The following is an 18,113-nucleotide window of genomic DNA, read 5'->3' as shown; positions in this document are numbered from 1 at the left end:
GCTATCTCTATCTTCCTATGACTTTTCTCGATTGCCTTCACAGGGACTGGACTGTTCTGTAAATCTCTTGTAGTGACAGTTTGCTAGCATCCTTGGTGTTTTTCTTCCATTTATTGTCTTGTTAGACCTTGAGATGCTGATCGAATTGGATGGTAGGTTAGGTAGGCCTGAGAGGGGAAAAAAAAGGTCTTAAAAGTACCAGAGCTGCTCATTCTCACCACGTATGCTATATGCACCTCTTTCTTCTAAGGAAATGCTTTCTTTTCATGGAAGTTGCATGGGAAAATTTTCTCACATTCAAGGTGATGTTTCTTGAGTAGTGACAAAGCAACGGAGAGACCAACACTCCACAGATGACATATTCCCCAGGACTAAGAGAGACACAGTTTAAAATTCCTTTTCTGTCTCATTTCCTTCTCATATTAACTAATACCTTATTTATATTAATTGAATGAACTCTAAAAAAAGAGAGTGAGTTGATTCTATACCCTAGTTCTGCAAAGGTTCACTCCAGAAGTAAAACAGGTTCTTTGATTTGAACTGAGATGAGGTGAGTTATGGTAATTTACAAATACACATCGGGAGGAAAATAGACTTTTGATTGGCAATCAATCATCTGAAGTGATTATTCTCTACTTAGGACTAAAAGAGATTGTCTTTAAGAAGAATATATTTCAGTATATATACAGAAATTAAATATTCAGTGGTCAGATCTTGCACAGTTGAAGTGAGTATGAAATGTATATAATTCCCGAGATTGCTTGAAAACTGTATTCATAGGTATAAACCAAAAAGAGAGGGAGGAATCACTTTATTAACAGTACATAGGGGATACCATTACTTTTTTATTTGATTTACTGCTTCCTTAAGTAATAAATATAGATGAGCACAGCAAAAGTACAGGTTTAAATAAGAATTGCAGGGCTGTGTTATGCCAGCAGTGCCTAGTGTACAGTTAATCAGAAAGCAGAAGGTAATATAAATTGTTTCTGACATTCTGGGACTATAAGACGACTACATTTCCAACAGCCACGTAGCTCTTTAGAAGAATTAGAAGTATATATCCTGAAGATACCACAAACCCAAGAAAAATGGAGACATTGGTACATGATGACTGTTTCCACGTTTGTGTCTTAGTTGTGCAATTGTAATATGTAGAGATTATTACTGCAACAGTCCATGTTGACATCCACCCTGACATCTGTTGGAGAGACAACACGGCAGGACACAGGCAGTCCAGGAGGTTCCTGGAATGCGTGGACAATAACTTTCTCCTGCAGGCGATAGAGGAGCAGACAAGGAGGGGTGCCATGCTCGACCTTGTGCTCACCAACAGGGAGGGGCTGGTGGAGGATGTGAAACTGAAGGACAGCCTTGGCTGCAGCGACCACGACATGGTGGAGTTCAAGATCCACGGGGCAGCAACTACATGGCAAGCTCTCAGCCCTAGACTTCAGGAAGGCGGACTTCGGCCTCTTCAGGGACCTGATGGGCAAAGTGCCATGGGAGGTGGCCCTGGAGGGAAGAGGGGCCCAGTTAAATTGGTCCACATTCAAGGAGCACCTCCTCCAAGCTCAGCAGAGGTGCATCCCGGTGAAGAACAAGTCGGGCAAAAAGGCCAGGAGGCCTGCGTGGATGAGCAAAGAGCTCCTGGACCAACTGAAAGTGAAGAGGAAAGCCTATAGAGGGTGGAAGCAGAGACAGGTAGCCTGGGAGGTCTACAAAGAGGCTGTGCGAGTGGCCAGGGGTCAGGTGAGGATGGCTAAAGCCCTGACAGAACTGAATCTGGCCAGGGATATAAAATGCAACAAGAAAAGCTTCTATAGGTATGTAGGGGACAAAAGAAAGTCCAAGGAGAATGTGGGCCCCCTCCGGAAGGAAACCGGTGTCCTGGTTACCCGGGACATGGAGAAGGCTGAGGTATTCAATGACTTTTTTGCCTCAGTCTTCACCGATAAGGGCTCTTGTCTCACCACCCAAGCTGTGGAAGGCACAAGCAGGGACTGTGAGGATGAAGAACCACCCACTGTATTCAAAGAGCAGGTTCAGGAACATCTGAGGAACTTGAAGGTGCACAAGTCTATGGGACCTGATGAGATCCATCCGTGGGTCCTGAGGGAACTGATGGATGAAGTTGCCAAGCCACTGGCCATTGTATTTGAGAAGTCGTGGCGGTCTGGTGAGGTCCCCGATGACTGGAAGAGAGGGAACATAACCCCTATTTTTAAAAAGGGGAACAAGGAGGACCCGAGCAACTACAGGCCCGTCAGCCTCACCTCTGTGCCTGGCAAGGTCATTGAGCAGATTCTCCTGGAAACCATGCTAAGGCACATGGAGAGCAAGGAGGTGGTTAGTGACAGCCAACATGGCTTCACCAAGGGCAGATCGTGCCTGACCAATTTGATGGCCTTCTATGATGGGGTGACGGCATCGGTGGACAGGGGACGAGCAACTGACATCATCTACCTGGACTTGTGCAAAGCTTTTGACACTGTCCCGCACGACATCCTTCTCTCTAAACTAGAGAGGCATGAGTTTGATGGATGGACCACTCGATGGATAAGGAGTTGGCTGCATGGCCGCACTCAGAGAGTGGTGGTCAACGGCTTGATGTCCAAGTGGAGACCAGTCATGAGTGGCGTCCCTCAGGGGTCCGTGTTGGGCCCGGCCCTGTTCAACATCTTTGTCGGCGACATGGACAGTGGGATAGAGTGCACCCTCAGCAAGTTCGCTGACGACACCAAGTTGTGTGGTGCCATCGACACGCTGGAAGGGAGGGACCTTGACAGGCTGGAGAGGTGGGCCCGTGCCAACCTCATGAAGTTCAACTAGGCAAAGTGCAGGATCCTGCACCTGGGTCATGGCAATCCCAGGCACAAATACAGGCTGGGCGGAGAATGGATTGAGAGCAGCCCTGAGGAGAAGGACTTGGGAGTGCTGGTGGACGAGAAGCTCAACATGAGCCGGCAATGTGCTCTTGTGGCCCAGAAGGCCAACCGCATCCTGGGCTGCATCAAGAGGAGCGTGGCCAGCAGGTTGAGGGAGGTGATTCTGCCCCTCTACTCTGCCCTGGTGAGACCCCACCTGGAGTACTGTGTCCAGTTCTGGAGCCCCCAACATGAGAAGGACATGGACCAGTTGGAGAAGGTCCAGAGGAGGGCCACGAAGATGATGAGAGGGCTGGAGCTCCTTTCCTATGAGGACAGGCTGAGAGAGTTGGGGCTGTTCAGCCTGGAGAAGAGGCTCCGGGGAGACCTTATAGCAGTCTTCCAGTATGTCAAGGGGGCCTACAAGAAAGATGGGGAGAGGCTGTTCAGTAGGGCCTGTTGCAATAGGACAAGGGGTAATGATTATAAAATAGAGGGGGGTAGATTTAGATTGGATATTAGGAAAAAATTTTTTACAATGTGAGTTGTAGAACACTGGAACAGGTTGCCCAGAAAGGTGGTGGAGGCCCCATCCCTGGAAACGTTCAAGGCCAGGCTGGATTGCTCTGAGCAACCTGATCTGGTTGGAGATGTCCCTGCTCCTTGCAGAGGGATTGGACTGGATGACCTTTGAAGGTCCCTTCCAACTCTAACTATTCTATGATTCTATGTTCAGTTCTGATAAAAATTGCTTCATGAGTTTGCTTCTGCTACCCAAAGTTGAATGAGACTCCATTAATGGAGTAATCACTTTTATTTATCAACAAGTTTCCTCTTTGATCCTGTTCCTGTACAAATCTTGATCATCATTCCAAGTACTAGAACATATTCCTATGTGCCAGACCATGTTATTCAGCCAGGATGTATTGGGTAAAATCCTAGCTCCAACGATAGGGCTAAGAAACCTACTAGACATTTCTGTTCTTCCAGGATTTCACCTGTTACCTGTGCTAAGAAAAAATGAATAACAACAAATCAATGATTCAGGTAGTCTCCTATCCTGTCTCTGCTGACCAGTACAAAAACTTTCAGAGAACGTTAGACAAACTGTAAACTCTCATCATGCATAAGAAGAATTGGTCTTTCTTGAGGCATCCAGGAACTACTTATTGCCATGAATTCTGAATATTAATCTCAACAGTTTTTTACTAGTTAGTCTAATGTATTAACTCTGCTAATTCACATAAAATTTGAAACTTTTAAAAACAATTATTTTTACAGGAATACTGTGTAGAAGACAGCTTTACAGATTAGCTATAAACTGCATAGCAGAATAGTTCTGTTAAACTGTCTCTTGTCTGCTGCCTTTTAATTTCATTTTATGTCTCTGTTATTGAATGGTAATGAAAGGTAAATAGAGAGCTTCAATAGTTTGTTCTATGCCCACTCATAATATAATCAAATCTTAACTAGATGTCCTTTTGACCTGTTTTACAAAATGTATGAAGCTGTAATGTCTGTATTCATTTTCCCCCTTTTGACACTGTACTTTCCCCTTGGCTCCTTCTATCTGTAGTTTCATCTTCTCCCTGAATCCCTTTTCATCTTTGCTTCTGTCTCTCCCCACTATCACTCTATCTGTTAACTGTCTATTGTAGAATTAATCCATTTAGCTAATCAAAATGCTGACATTAACATAAATTTCAGTTAATTGTGTCTCCTTTGTTTTTATGAAGAAATAACCAGTTTAAAACAACTAGAACAAAAGGCTGTGAGACACAATTGGTAATACATTTATTGGCAATTACAACCTGATTTGGTTGGCATCAGGAGAAGCACAATGATTTCTACAAACTCACTGCCTGAGCTCCTCTCTTGCAATTAGAAATAGGGATGACAAAAGTGATAAAGTCAGCTTTATCAGTGCAGTTAGGGCGAAGCTTGAGCCACAGAATCCTGGTGTAGATTTTGCCATGACTTTACGCTAACACTATGGGTTTAGCCTAGTAACATCAGAAAGCTCGGTGAGAACACTCTGTCCCAAATTCCATAGCCTTTTTCTAATCCACTGTTAGACATTACAATGAGAACACATTAGCTAATTATAAATCCTCCTGCTCAGGTAGATAGTACTCAGAATCCTCTAGTGTCCCAGAACACTATAAATCATCTAAACATAAAGCTCTGATTAACCTGCAAAATGTTGGTTGTATTTACTTAGGGAAGGTTTGGGAAAGCATCTGCTATGACCTCGGTTACCATGGAACTCATTAACTCGAGTCACTGAGCATCCCTAGCAAAGTAGACAAACTATTTGCATGGCATTTATATCCACAGTAAAGCCAACTAATCTCATACCATTTTGTCCTAGGACACGCTGGGTTTTCTGTAAGAAAGATAAACTGGGACGGAGTTTCTCCAAAGTCTGTGTGAGATGGCTGCCGTACCGTTTCTATCTGCAAATAGTACTATAAGACTAATGGCCTAAGCAAAAAGCAAAGTGAGTATTGAAAATGCTAATAATAATAATAATAACATGGTATATTAGGGGCTTCAGGAGAAAAAAAAAAGTGGTGGTAATGAAAATTTATTTGTCGTATGTATTTTGGATTCCAACAAGACTCTTTACTTTGAGATGAGGCCGTGAAGCACCATTTTATTTGAGATGAGGTACCCACCCTACCAGCTGTGTATGAAAATGAGATTCCGACACATGCCACCTTCATTCATGGCTATTTTCACTCTTCTTTTGTCCTAATATCTATAATGTTAAACATCATTTCTTTCATAATTTTTTCAGTACATCATCAGCTGTCAGTGTGACAGGAGGCAGTCAGCCTGGAATACACAGCTGCAGAGATGGAGAGGAGAACTTTGTGAGAGCAAGTGAACAGGAAGAAAGTAGGGCCACGAGGAAAGGACACAAAAAAGAGGACAGCAGGACTTTGTGGAGAATGTATTAGAGGTAGGAACATGCTTTTCACAACTGTCTTGGCTGTGTAAACTTCACGTACCTGTCTGTAGCTTTCAGATCTGCTCTGCTTACCAAGGGACACTTGAGAGAAGAGTGCTCTACAGTAAAGATGGGCTGTTGCTCATGTTCTTCATTCTGAGTCTCAGACTTCCTGCCTAGCTGAGCTAGGCCAGGTGCTTTCCCTGATTTTTAAGTTTCCACATCTGTAAGAGAAGAATATAATCATGCTTCACAGGGATGTTTACAGGAATTCATAGGTAATATTTGTAGGGTGCTTTGAGCCTGAAGAGTGCTATTGGATACAAAGATGGCCTTTATACCCCACCTATCACTACAGATAACCATTTCTTTAAATAAAGTGACAAGTGCCATCTTAATCTAAACAGGGAACATTACCAGCCACCCCACAGCCTGATCCGTACCCCTGCCTGAATTGGAATAGACTCCATCTTCTGGGCATGATTCTCATAAGCAACTAAGACACGTACCTAGGAGTAAGCAGGAGTTGCATATTTGCTGCTAAAGGCGTATGTTGTGCTCCTGCTTCATGAATGTGATGCCCTCTTCTTCACCTGTGCCTTTGGCTTCCTTCAAGAGCAGTGGTTGGAATGTCTGATGTTATTCATTAGCATATGTGCAGTAATCTGCAACTGTCTTACATTTCGAGTGCTTGAAGCTACAGCCAGTGGCACTGGTTGATTGTTTTGCAAACGCAAAGCAAATAGCTTTTGATATTATCCCTAACTCAACTGAACATAGACCCAAAGAACACCAGAGTCTGAGATTAAGATGAAAAAAGCAAGCAGAGGAGGACCAAGGGAAAGTGACCTGCTGAAATCAGAGGAAAAGGAAACTTTAAGTGAAGAACAATCTTCCCTGGGCATATGAGATGGACTAGGTGACCTAATATCTCTTTTCTGTCTCCATTTTGTTCAGTTTTGTGAGCCTCAAAGTGGCAAAAAGAGAAAAGAACTGCAGGATCCATCTAGCAAGGTGTCAAGGAGATGAGTGCAAGACCAACCTCTCAGAGAAGCAAGCTTGCAGCAGAAGCGCAATAGCTCCCTATGGATGTGTGGGCCAGGGGCGCATGAAGATTGGTGCTCAGCTAAGAGGTGGGTACGAGATGGGTGCATGGGGGGTGTCTGTCCAGCACCCACCTGCTTGCTCCAAGCTGCTGTTGGGTAGGCCATGTCTCCGACAGACACATTCCCTGTCTTTTTCCGTCGTAAGGGATGAAACAGGGGAGACTTTGTTGGATTTCCTTCCTTTAGAGGAGCTTGGGAAGGACCTAATATTCTCTTGTGTGGGATAAACTCGTCTTTCTCCACTTCATCCGCCCACTTTCTCCACTTCATCCGCCATCCACCCTGCCTTGAACGCGGGAGCCTCCCCCCGCAGGGACGGGGAGAACTCGGGCGCAGGGCAGGCAGAGCCCCTCCGGCAAAGTGCATCGCCCTTTGCCGGCTCCCCTGGGGCCTTTCCCAGCCCGCCCTCCCTCCCTCCCGCAGCTCTCTCCCCTCAGGCCGGGCCGCGGGCCCTCGCCCTCAGTCGCCCCCGCACCTGAGCCCGGTCCCCCGGGCAGACCTGGCGGTACCCGGCTGCCCCTGCCTTCGCGGGGCCTGTCCCCCCCCCCCCAACCCCGGCCCTGAGGCGCCTGCACCGCCCGCCTTCCCCCGCCCTGCCCCGCCGGCGGGCGCGTGCAGGACCGCGGACAGGACCGCGGCCGCATCTCCCCCACCCCGCACCCCCGCCCTCCTCTCCCGGCTCCGCGCCCCTCCCCCGGCCGCAGCCAGGCGCACGCACCGCACTCACTCACTCACACAGACACAGACACCGAGGCGATGCGGCTTTAAAGGGGCCAGCTGCAGCCCGGGGGCCGGCCCACGTGAGGCCGGTGAGCTCCCGCCGACCGCAGCCCCGAGCGCTGCCGCCGCGACCGGGAGACGCCAGCGCCGGGGCTGGGCTGGGCTGGGCTGGACTGGGCGGGCCGAACCGAACCGAGCGGCTGTCATCCCGCCTCACGCCAAGTTTGATCGATAAACCCCCTCCCGGCCCGGGCGGAGCAGCCTCGCCGGCTCCGCTACCCACCATCTTTGGGGGAAGTCCCTGCGCTGGGGGGGGGCCGCCGGAGACGCGGGGGGGAGAAAGGCAACCTCGCAGCCAATGAGCCCTCCCAGGCTGGGGTGAAGAGAACAGGAGAGGGATTTGGGGAGGAAAGAAGAGGAAAAAAAAAATTAAAAGGAAGAAAGGAGGGGGACCATCCTCGCCGCTACCTCCGCCAGCATCGCCACCACCATTGACACCGCTCCGGGTCTCCAGTTGCGCCCATGCCCGTGCCGCCAGTTTCGTTTTAGGGGGCTGAACCGCAGGGGCTGAAGAAAATGGGGCAGAGCGCGCCCCGGACCCTCCTGCTGCTGCTGGCGGGGCTGCTGGGGGAGGCTCTGGCAGGGTTCCCCAACACCATCAGCATCGGTAAGCGCCCGCCGCGGCACCCCCACCCGCCCCTTGCCCCCGCCGGTCGCGGGGAAGTTGTGTGGCGTAGTGGGGGGGGGGAATGGCGGGAAGGGGCGCGCGCGGCCCCGGCGGGTTGCGGGGCTCCGGCTGCTTCCCGCTGTCGTGAGGGAGCGGCAGGAACGGCGGCGGGGGGCGGCTGCTGCGCTGTCCGTTCCCGTCAGGAACGGCCGGTGGATTTGGTCCGCGCTCACGGGTGGATGCGGGGGGGGGAATCGCGCCCCGAGGCAGCGCATCCCGAGTGGCGAATAGCGCCAGGGTGACGGCGTGGATCTGTCACGACCAGCCCTCAGACCTGGGGCCGAGCGAGCCGTGAAGGCTGAGGGCGTGCGAGGGAAACTTGGGCTTTTTTTTTTTTTTTTTTCCTCCCTGCCTTTCCCTTGGAGCAGCGCTCAGCCGTGCGCGTTCCCCGCCAGACCGTGTAAAACCGCACGTTTTCCACGCCGCCTGCCACCGGTGGCCTTGGCACATAACTCAGAGGCGTTATTTGGGCAGCCGAGGGGTAATTTAGGAGCCACAGCTCCCCAAGTCGGACTTGGAAATCTGCGTGCGGGCATCCGGGTGGAGGTGGCCTGGTTTTCAAGGCGCACCTGCAGCTCCCAGCGACTCCCAGTCGCTCAGGGGGCACCTGGGTGCCATGTGTGTGAAAAGCCCAACTTTGGGCTCGGGGTACATATCTCACGTCAGAATTATGGGCTCAGGCTCAGCCTGCTCCTCTTCGTTCTTTTCTGAGATGTGCAGCATGCAAATGTAACTTATTGCCGCTTTTTCTTCTCAGAATTAGTTCTGAAATACCTTTTCCCTTTTTTTTTTTCTTTTATTTTTCCATCCTAGGTGGACTTTTCATGAGGAACACGGTTCAGGAGCACAGTGCATTTCGATTTGCTGTGCAGTTATACAACACAAACCAAAATACCACAGAAAAGCCCTTCCATTTGAACTATCATGTCGATCACTTGGATTCTTCAAACAGTTTTTCAGTGACAAATGCTTGTAAGTAAATACATGCTTTTAAAAAACAATATTTGTTTGCTATCTGTCCTTACATTCGACTCCTCCCTGGTAGCCTAGAGTTCTTGTTCATACAATGTAGTGCAACAAATGTGTGTACTGACATGAGGTTTGGAAGATTTGCAGCATTACATGGTTGAATAATACCTTAGGGAAAGTTCTCTCGCCACTTCTTGTCACCCCTTTAGTTTGGTTTTCCAGAAAAACCACCATGTTATTTATATAGCAGCCCTGCATAGCTGTGATCAATGAATTGCTACTGAGGTAACATCCCTTTTCTGTTGAGGCTACAACCCAGCCGTGTGAAACAGCATAATTTGGAAATAACACCGTGTAGGAATAAAGCAGAAACAGCTGTTTACAAGTGACCTTGAGGGGACAAAGCTAGAGGGGCTTATTTCTGTCCTCTGCCCTGAAATACTCCGTTGTGTTCTTACAGGGAAAGTCCTGTGAAAAGCTGAGGATACTGTAAACTGACAAATACTGTTAGAGCTGAGGGGAGAGAAAATGGAATCAGAACGCTTAGTGTTATGAGAAATAGCTCTGCACAAGTAGTGCATGCGTATAATTTGAGCCGTTATTAACAGAAGCAGCAAAACAGAACTTTGAGTAGTGTTACTGTGCTGCTAAAATGCAAAATCTCTTTCTGAAAGGCTGGTGCATGTTCTGCATTTAAAAAAGCATTCCTTTACCAATAGCAGTTCCTGAATATCTGTTTTACTGATGTGTCCAAATTCAGTTTTCTACATTTTTTTGAATTGTAAGCCTTTGAAAATGAATGAAGTCTTCTTGTGAGGTAGTAGCATGCATTTTGCAGCATTCAGGAATATGTCTGTGCATCATCTGAAGGACCTCTGAATGCAGTGTGCTAACTTTGTGTTAGAAACAGGGTTCCTGTTCATGTACTCACAGTATAAAATGTTCAAAGAGGAAGCATGGTATGAAAATAGTGACGTATTGGAGTACAGAAAGCTAGTATCTCTTCTTTTAAAACAATTTAATGTTTTGAATATCTTACTTTAATGTTTTATTTGTTGCGGATAGGATAGTTGTTGTAATCCTGTCCAGCGCTGTATAATCGGAAGGCTGGACAAGTAGATGTTTTATTCTTCCAGGATTTCAGGTATTTTCTGAGAAAGTTGATTATTAGAAAATATACAATAAGGAAATATTTGGACACATTTTGGATTGATATTATAACGTATCCCCCATGTGACTGCTTCTTGCTAGTGCAGCGTTACACTTTTTAAAGGGCTTTCAATTAGGACCTTTAAAACTTTTCCAGGGGGTTTAATGATATAATAGCCAATAAAAATATTTGGTAAAGTGGAAAAAAAATGGTAAATAAAAGCATGTCTGTATTTTGCATCTTATTTTACTAATCCTATCCAGCCTCAACAGCTCTTACAACAAATACCAGACTATTAATCCTTAATCAGTGTAATCCCTTCAAGAGGCTATATCTCAAACATAGTTTCCTAAATATCAATTATATGGATTTAAACTAAATACATTAAACTGCTTGACTGATTAACTACTGGTTTTTAAAAATTCTGCCAGCACTTCTGTACAGATCTCATCAAGACAAGTGAACCCCATGCTCGTTCAGAGGCAGTCAATGTATTATTTGGTCAGTGTGCCTCTCATCTTCTGACATCTAATGATTTTTGTCATTGCTTAGTGGCTATTTTAGTAAGATGAGGTGATTTTCTGTAGCACAGGGCTGCATGTTCCACCGCACATATTGCCAGTGTAGTAGAACTGGGAAAACTTAAATCTCTGGAGAAACTGTGGACCAGAGAATACCAACTCACAGTAACCTATTTAAAAATAGAAGATGTGAAAAAAAGAAACAGAAGAATGGAAAGGTGACCTTGTCCATAGCTGTGTCAACCACCTGGTAGCACTGTTGGTAGGAAAAGAATATGGTGAGTCCAAGTCACCCGTCATATAGGTGCAGTAGCTGAAAATGAAAAAAAAAATAGAAGAACAGTTGCTCTTTTTGGATCTGGAAGCAATCATCTTTGAAAGTCAGAACAGTCATACGTATCAATACATGAGGATGGACTAATAGCTCCTCACGCTGCCTGGCTAACATGTAAAACATTCTGGCCTAAGTACCCTTAATCACATCCTCACTTCAGATGGTTTCAGGGTGCTGCTGTATCCATGAAGGAATTCTTTCCACAACATTTTTACTTCTCTTGGAGATAAGCATAAATTGTCTGTGGTGCTGTCACACAGCCGTTTGATCAATATTTGCGATTGGCAGGGATCCACAGGAGAGAAACCTGCAGTGACTCTGACTGCCTTCACTGGAGAGGGAGACTGGCTGACTTTGTGGTGGGATAGGTGGGGGAACTGGAGGGATATCGGAGAAAGTAGCATGTGTAGCTTGAGCATAGTGCCTGTACTAGTCAGTATCCATAAAATAATGCTTTACATTGTCCTTTGCTTTGATTTATATGGTAGTGGCTGTAGTAAGCGTTCATGTGTGCAGGAATTGAGGGGGACTCTGCTCAGGAAAGATTTAGGTTCTTAGTGTACAGCTGCATGTCTCGCTTGGTGCAATCTAGTGCATTCCAGAGGCAGGGGGAAAAAAAAAATTCTCTTCTGAAGTATCCCCATGAGCCAGAGATAAAAAGCCCACCTCTGGTAGGGCTGATTTGGCAGTAGCCCAACATGGGAACAAACTTGTTTAGAAGCAAAAGAAAATTCCTGCCCTAAGCCCCTCCCTCTCATTCCTTTTTCAGTTAAATGATGCGTAATCTGATTCATGACATGTATTCCCTGCTTCACTGCTAGCACTGAGCCCCTCTCTGTATATTTAATTTACATGCATGCATACAGTATTCATCCACTCTGTATTTATGTGCCCACCTATTTATTTAGCTGTGTGATATCTTAAGAGAGCAAATGCAAACACAGATGAAGATTCCAGTGTATTTAAAGGTGAAATGAAGTTTATCAGTTAGCTCTGGGGGGATTTATTACATCTTCTAAAATGTGCAGCTTTTTACCGTCAGAAAAACAGAAAGGAAGACTGTTGACCTATGAATGAATAAAATAAAGTAAAACATGGGTGTTATGTTTTCTTCAAAAATGCTTGTGTAGTGTGTGAGCTGGCTTTTTCAGAATAATATGAATATAACAACTAAAATGTTAAATTCGTCACTGAAACACCTTTTGTGCTTTTCTTATAACCTCTGATGAAGGATGTTAGTATTAATGTTGAATTATGCGTACAGTTCTGTAGATCATATTCCCTAGAAATAACCCGCGTATGTCTTTCTGCTCTGCACTTGTAGTGCACTGTACTAACACTGCTCCAGCCTCTGCAGTGTCAGCTCATTAGCACACAGATCTCATATTCCCTCTCTGCACTGTCATTCCAAAAAAATTGCTGTTGTACACCTTTACAGCCAACAAATGTGCGCTTGCGTTACGTACAATTTTCAAGAAGAAATATTTAGGAAAGTAAACCCAACCTGATACATAGTCCCCAGGGAATTTCTCAAAAGAAAGCATTAGTTTTCATTAAAAGCTGTTGATCATGTAATGATAGTGGTGGGATGTGGACGGGTGAAAAGGGACTGTGATTGCAGAATCTAATTAATCTGCAGGCAGATTCCCTCTCTCAGCTAAACCTAACCTATCAGCTGCAAATTCTTGTCCTGTTAATTTTTCTGAGTCATTTCTCATATATTATCTGAACCCAGAAGGCTTTTTGTATTTTACCAAATGTTCTTGTGTGGTATTTTTCCCACAGACACTCTTTCCTTAAGAGACCAAAAAAAGAGGGAAGATCCAATGACAAGCTTACCTTAAGTTGCTAAAATCCTCTAAGTGATTGTATGGACATTTTCTTGAGAGGGTCTGATTTCAGACTTTCTTAGAAAATTTTTCTTCAGCATCATTGCAGTCCTTGTGTTTAATCTCTAAAATTCAACTCGGAAGATTTTCATGGAAAAAGTTCCTGTTTGTTGTTCTGAGAACGTTGCAGAACACGATACCTCAGGGTTACTAGCAGACAATTTTTCCAGTTTAACTCTTTTAATACCTTTCCCGAAGCACAGGTGCGTGTATATATATGCTCACATGCATCCTCACTCGCACACGTGCACACACACGGGCTTTTTCCTTAGGTGCTGCTCAGCATTTCTTTTTGCCAGTGGGCAGATAATTTGCTTCCCTTGCATCTGCATACTCTTCGGCCAGCTGGCAAAGGCCACTGATGCTGAAAGTGGTCAGCTCCCTTCTGCCAAAAGCATAAGCATGTCTCGTGGAAAGTCTTGCCAAGTTTGGGCCGTGTACTGGTGGTTTTGCGCGAGTAGAGACCACAGGGTAGATGCTTCACTCTCCTGATAAGGAACGCAGCGTGGTTTCTCCCAGCTTTCTGTGGTAAAACACCTGGAAATGTGCCTTCTACACAACTCTGCTCATTAGAGATCCCTGAAAATGCCTTTTATGCTGCGGAGCATGCTCAAGTATTGTATGTTACTGCTGTGTGACAAAGAAAATCAACTGTAGTTTAAGGATCAAGGCTTTTGCAATACTGGGCTAGGTTGAAAGGTGAAGGGTGTGTTCTAACTAAAACTTGTTTCCACTTTGTGGCAGAGCACATGATTGCATGGAGAGATGGTGGATGCCCCATCGCTGGAAATGTTCAAGGCCAGGTTGGCCGGGGCTCTGAGCAACCTGATCTGGTTGGAGATGTCCCTGCTCCTTGCAGGGGGTTGGACTGGATGGCCTTTAAAGGTCCCTGCCAACCCAAACCATTCTGTGATTCTTTGATTTGTCATTAAGCTGAACATGATCTCAGTGTTAGCAGAAGGAACCATACTGCTTTCATGTATGTTGTATTATCTCTTAAATTAATTTTAAAATAAGCTGACTCTCTTTTCTCTTCTCTTTTGCTATGTACATAGCATTTACATAGTATTGAGATGGTAGGGTTCCATTTAACTTGCACTGTAGAGATGGAAAAAAATGACATATGAATGATCACTTTTTTGAGAAACTGAATTCGCCAGATGAATGAAGAGAAAAGCACGATGAAGAGTGCTGTTTGCTTTTTCAGTTTCAGGAAGATTTTGTGCAGATGCAGAGGTGAAATTGTTCACTTTCCCTATATAGCACTGGGCCTGGAGGACCCATGAGACTATTGACATGGCTTGGAGAGCTACCGATTAACTACGCGTTCCAATAAAATGTGTAACAGCTGTAGTTTATCTCTAGGAGGAAATGGAGATGCCATGATGGGAAACAAGCATGTGACAGTAGCTTTTAACAGCAACAAGAAAACCACAGTTTTGTTGAAGGCTGACTCGGGAGCTTGTCCAAGAGCCGCGGAAAACAGTGGGTTTCTTTCCTCTGGGTTCGCTGTGTTCAGTGTCTGGGAGGTGGGAGGCTGTCCTCCGGCAAGTGTAGGACTGTTATGCAAGAAGGTGTGAAATGAGGGAGCTGATGTATCTTTAATGATTCTTTGTTGTCACAATCCAGTGATTTAACATTTTTCCATTTAAAGTACATATTTTGTCATTACTGATTTTGGAATGCTAATTTTGATGTAGTTAGGCGTCCTTAAAATGTTTTAGAATGTGTTATTTTTAAAGCAGCAACAGTTTGATTTCATAGTTCAATTTCAAACCAAGCCAAACCCTATAATTGAAAACTCATGTTTATTTCTTGTGAGAAAGATGTTTATGTTGATTTCGTGTTTGGCATTTAAGTCACAGCCTACGATCAGTACTTTTGGTGCTGCTGTGAGGTACAGATTACTGGAAGGCCATGGCCCCCTTTCTAAGGGAGCCAGCCTAAAAACTCCATACCTATTGTCAGGAGGTTTGCTGTACGGGGGCTTGTACCTGCACAGGAACGATCTAAAAATAGAAATATAAAAATGATTTATCTAGATCAAACCAGTTTCTGTGAAACTGTGATGATCACTGCAGTGAAGCAGTTTCCAGATTCCATCCATGGGGATTCTTTTTCTTCTAATTGTGTATGTGTTATGTTTCCCGGCAGAGGCGTTTGTCTCTCCGTTCTGTCACCTGTTTTATATTATTGTTGATCTTCAGAATATCAGATGCTTGAGAAACCTCAGACTTCACATCTCTTGGAGTATTTTGTGTGCAGTCGAAGACTCCAAAGCCCACACTCAGGTTCAGCTGCTTTAGCCATTGCAGTGCGGATGCTACCAGCTGTCTCACAGCTTCACGGTGTGTACTCCAGCCTGAACATATCGGCGAGTTTGGAGAAGTTTCTGTAGCACCAGAAATGCAGAGTTTACTTATCAGCACGTAGCTATATGTGAAACATTCAAAGGCAGTGCGTGCCTTTTCAGTTAATCTCGCCAAGATGTAATTATTAGGGGTAAAATTATCATATGTGCAGAGAGCAAGAGAGAAACTGGTGATAAGGTTTCTGTGTAAAGAGGGAGAGTGGCTGTAGGAAGGGGTTACGTCGATGAGTCCACCCAGCAGTCATTCCTGCGTATCCTCCTTGTGGTGTCTTGGTCTGTTTTATCATCTTAACTGCTTCTAAAATAGCAAGTGGCACTGTGCAGCCCTCGCACATACGCTGCACAGGAGGCATGGAAGCACTTATGCATGAGGATCAACCTGCAGGGACGCCGCGGCGGATAAATTGCCCAGGCACTTGTGAAAAGGGTGAATTGCTCTCCTGGAATTGGATAATAGCCCAGGTGAGCACTCTTCTGCTGGAATGGAGCGACCTATCTGGCCACTTGTGTGTAATTATTTTGCTAGACTATTTGGACATTTCAGATAGATGAAACTTTTTGTTTGGTTGGTTGGTTTTTTTTTCCCAAACATAATTTACATGTTCACTTTCAGACCACGTGTAAGTTACATGATTGCATTGGGTGCCTGGTCCTGACCTTGCGTTGGGCTTGTGTTTCTTGGAGCTTATTCAAACGTGATGCTTGAAATTCTGATCAGGAATTAAAAAAAAATGCAGGGCTGCATGGTGACTTTGCTATCTTGAGCCCTTTTTAATAAATAAATAATAATAATTTTTAATAGTTTTAAAGATAGTTTTTTTTTAATAAGTGAACTGTCTTTAAAATGATATGCAGATATCTGGGAAAGGTATATCCACTCTCTGATGGTATATAGTCCATGCATACTTACTTCATTCCACATATATTTCAGTATTTTCACACCTCCTTCTCCTGGACTGCTGTGCGTAGTGGTGCTTGCTGGTTTCACGACCAGTAGTTTTGTCATAGGCAAACATATCAAGTATTTGGGCCCAGCTCACGTGGTAAAGAGATGGAACTGGGGAAATTGTGGGCTCTTCTGGTGACTTCTAGCAAGATTAGGAGTAAGTCAATTTGTTCTTTTGATGGCACAGTTTTGCTATCTTTTGTACAAGGGTAATGCAATTTACCTGTATCAGACAGGTATTGCAGGGCTGTTTGCAGTGAAAAACTTGCAGAGCTTTGGCTACCGGTGCTTTTTTCATTTTATTGATCAATTCTTCAACTTCCCTTCCTAAAAAAAAAAAAAAAACAGCCCCCCCCAAAAAAGCACAAAAGCCCCCACCAAAAGCCAGCCTACTCTTCATGCTTCTGAAAAATAGATTGACATTAGCACTTACTAATTTGCAGCCCTTGCCAGAAGACGACGTACATTCCCTCTGACGGACTTAGGAGAACGTGTGTCGCAGCCGTGCTGCAAGCCAATCTATCACTTGAGAAAGGAGAAACTTTCAGCTCTTTACCTGAAATAAGCAAAGCTGTTGGAAAGAAAGCAAGTTTAATATTGGAAAGTTCTTTGTCTCCTACAAACCCTGGATCTTTATGATAAGTATGGTCCACACTTCTGCAGCACAGCATGTGCCTAATTCTTGCCTACCTGACCCACGCTCAGACTGCTTGTTGGAGTGGTGGGAGAAAGAACCGTCTTCGCTGGGAGCAGGGTTGCCTGTTGATTCCTCCCAGTGAGGTCTGTAGGACGTGCTGTAATCAGTATCTCACAGCTGCCTTACAAGAGATGTGCGGCAGTGCATTTTGGGGCTTGGTACCTTCCAGGATTTCTTTGTCTGATTTCTGTTTCAGAAATCTTAGGGCATAGGTGATGCAGCCCACTTAGTGAACATGGGTCAGGTCTTGCGGATCACAAGGCTGTCATGACGCACATCTTGATTGGTCTTTGTACCCTGCTGCATATGCTAAATTCCTTAACACTTTTTGGTGGTTGTCGTTGTTGTTTGTGTTTTTCCTCTGAGGAAAAAATACAAGAGGAGAGATGGCTTGGGGAGAAATGGTAACTGGTAGGTTTTTTCAGGTTGATGAACTTTCTGTAGCCTCTCTACAACAGAACATGATAAAACGTTTTTTTTTTTTTACCAGTTTCAGGGGTTTTGTGTTCTTAGGCTTTACCACTTGTGTCACCAAGTTTGGATTCTAATGAAGTCTGATAGTCAGGAAACTCAAGTTCATGCGCATTCTTTTTTCCCAGCAGTTAGATGAGAGCTAATTAGCGTCCATTGATTCGCGAAGGACTGACCCAGGGTCTAACCCTGCATTGAATTGAAACTGTTAGGGGGATTCTAAATTGTCTGGCAAGTTTAATGTACTCGACCGTATTTCTCCAAAGTGTTCATGCCATAGTCAGGTAGCATGTCCAGAGTGACCCCACTGCCATCACGGAGGATGTCAGAAGGAGTTGGACCTAAAGAAATGCTGAATGAGTGAGCAGTCAGTATAAGATATGCTGTCCTAA

The 18,113-nt window shown here is 45.1% G+C and overlaps 1 protein-coding gene and 1 long non-coding RNA gene across 4 annotated transcripts in view; one reads left to right on the top strand and one right to left on the bottom strand.

Annotated features, from left to right (window-relative positions):
* Nucleotides 1–7,969, bottom strand: part of LOC147599369 (uncharacterized) — a 32,135-nt gene extending 24,166 nt beyond the window's left edge. The window contains exons 1-2 of the long non-coding RNA XR_015259662.1: nucleotides 7,662–7,969; nucleotides 5,882–6,044 (exon numbers count right to left, since the gene is read on the bottom strand). This is a non-coding gene — a long non-coding RNA (uncharacterized LOC147599369). The remainder of the gene's footprint in view (nucleotides 1–5,881; nucleotides 6,045–7,661) is intronic.
* A 45-nt stretch (nucleotides 7,970–8,014) lies between these two features.
* The window catches only part of GRIA3 (glutamate ionotropic receptor AMPA type subunit 3), a 150,306-nt gene continuing 140,207 nt past the window's right edge, over nucleotides 8,015–18,113 (top strand). Inside the window, exons 1-2 of one of the 3 annotated variants that reach the window (XR_015259661.1) lie at nucleotides 8,015–8,313; nucleotides 9,187–9,345. Coding sequence is in view for 2 of the 3 variants with exons in the window: in XM_086756145.1 (XP_086612271.1) it covers nucleotides 8,223–8,313; nucleotides 9,187–9,345 (250 nt within the window). In the remaining variant the exon portion in view is untranslated. The remainder of the gene's footprint in view (nucleotides 8,314–9,186; nucleotides 9,346–18,113) is intronic. The other 2 variants (XM_086756145.1, XM_086756144.1) reach the window with 2 other exon arrangements.

This window comes from Chlamydotis macqueenii, chromosome 11 (assembly GCF_036417535.1).
Source record: "Chlamydotis macqueenii isolate bChlMac1 chromosome 11, bChlMac1.mat, whole genome shotgun sequence".
NCBI lineage: Eukaryota > Metazoa > Chordata > Aves > Otidiformes > Otididae > Chlamydotis > Chlamydotis macqueenii.
This window is presented reverse-complemented; position numbering and strand designations above follow the sequence as displayed.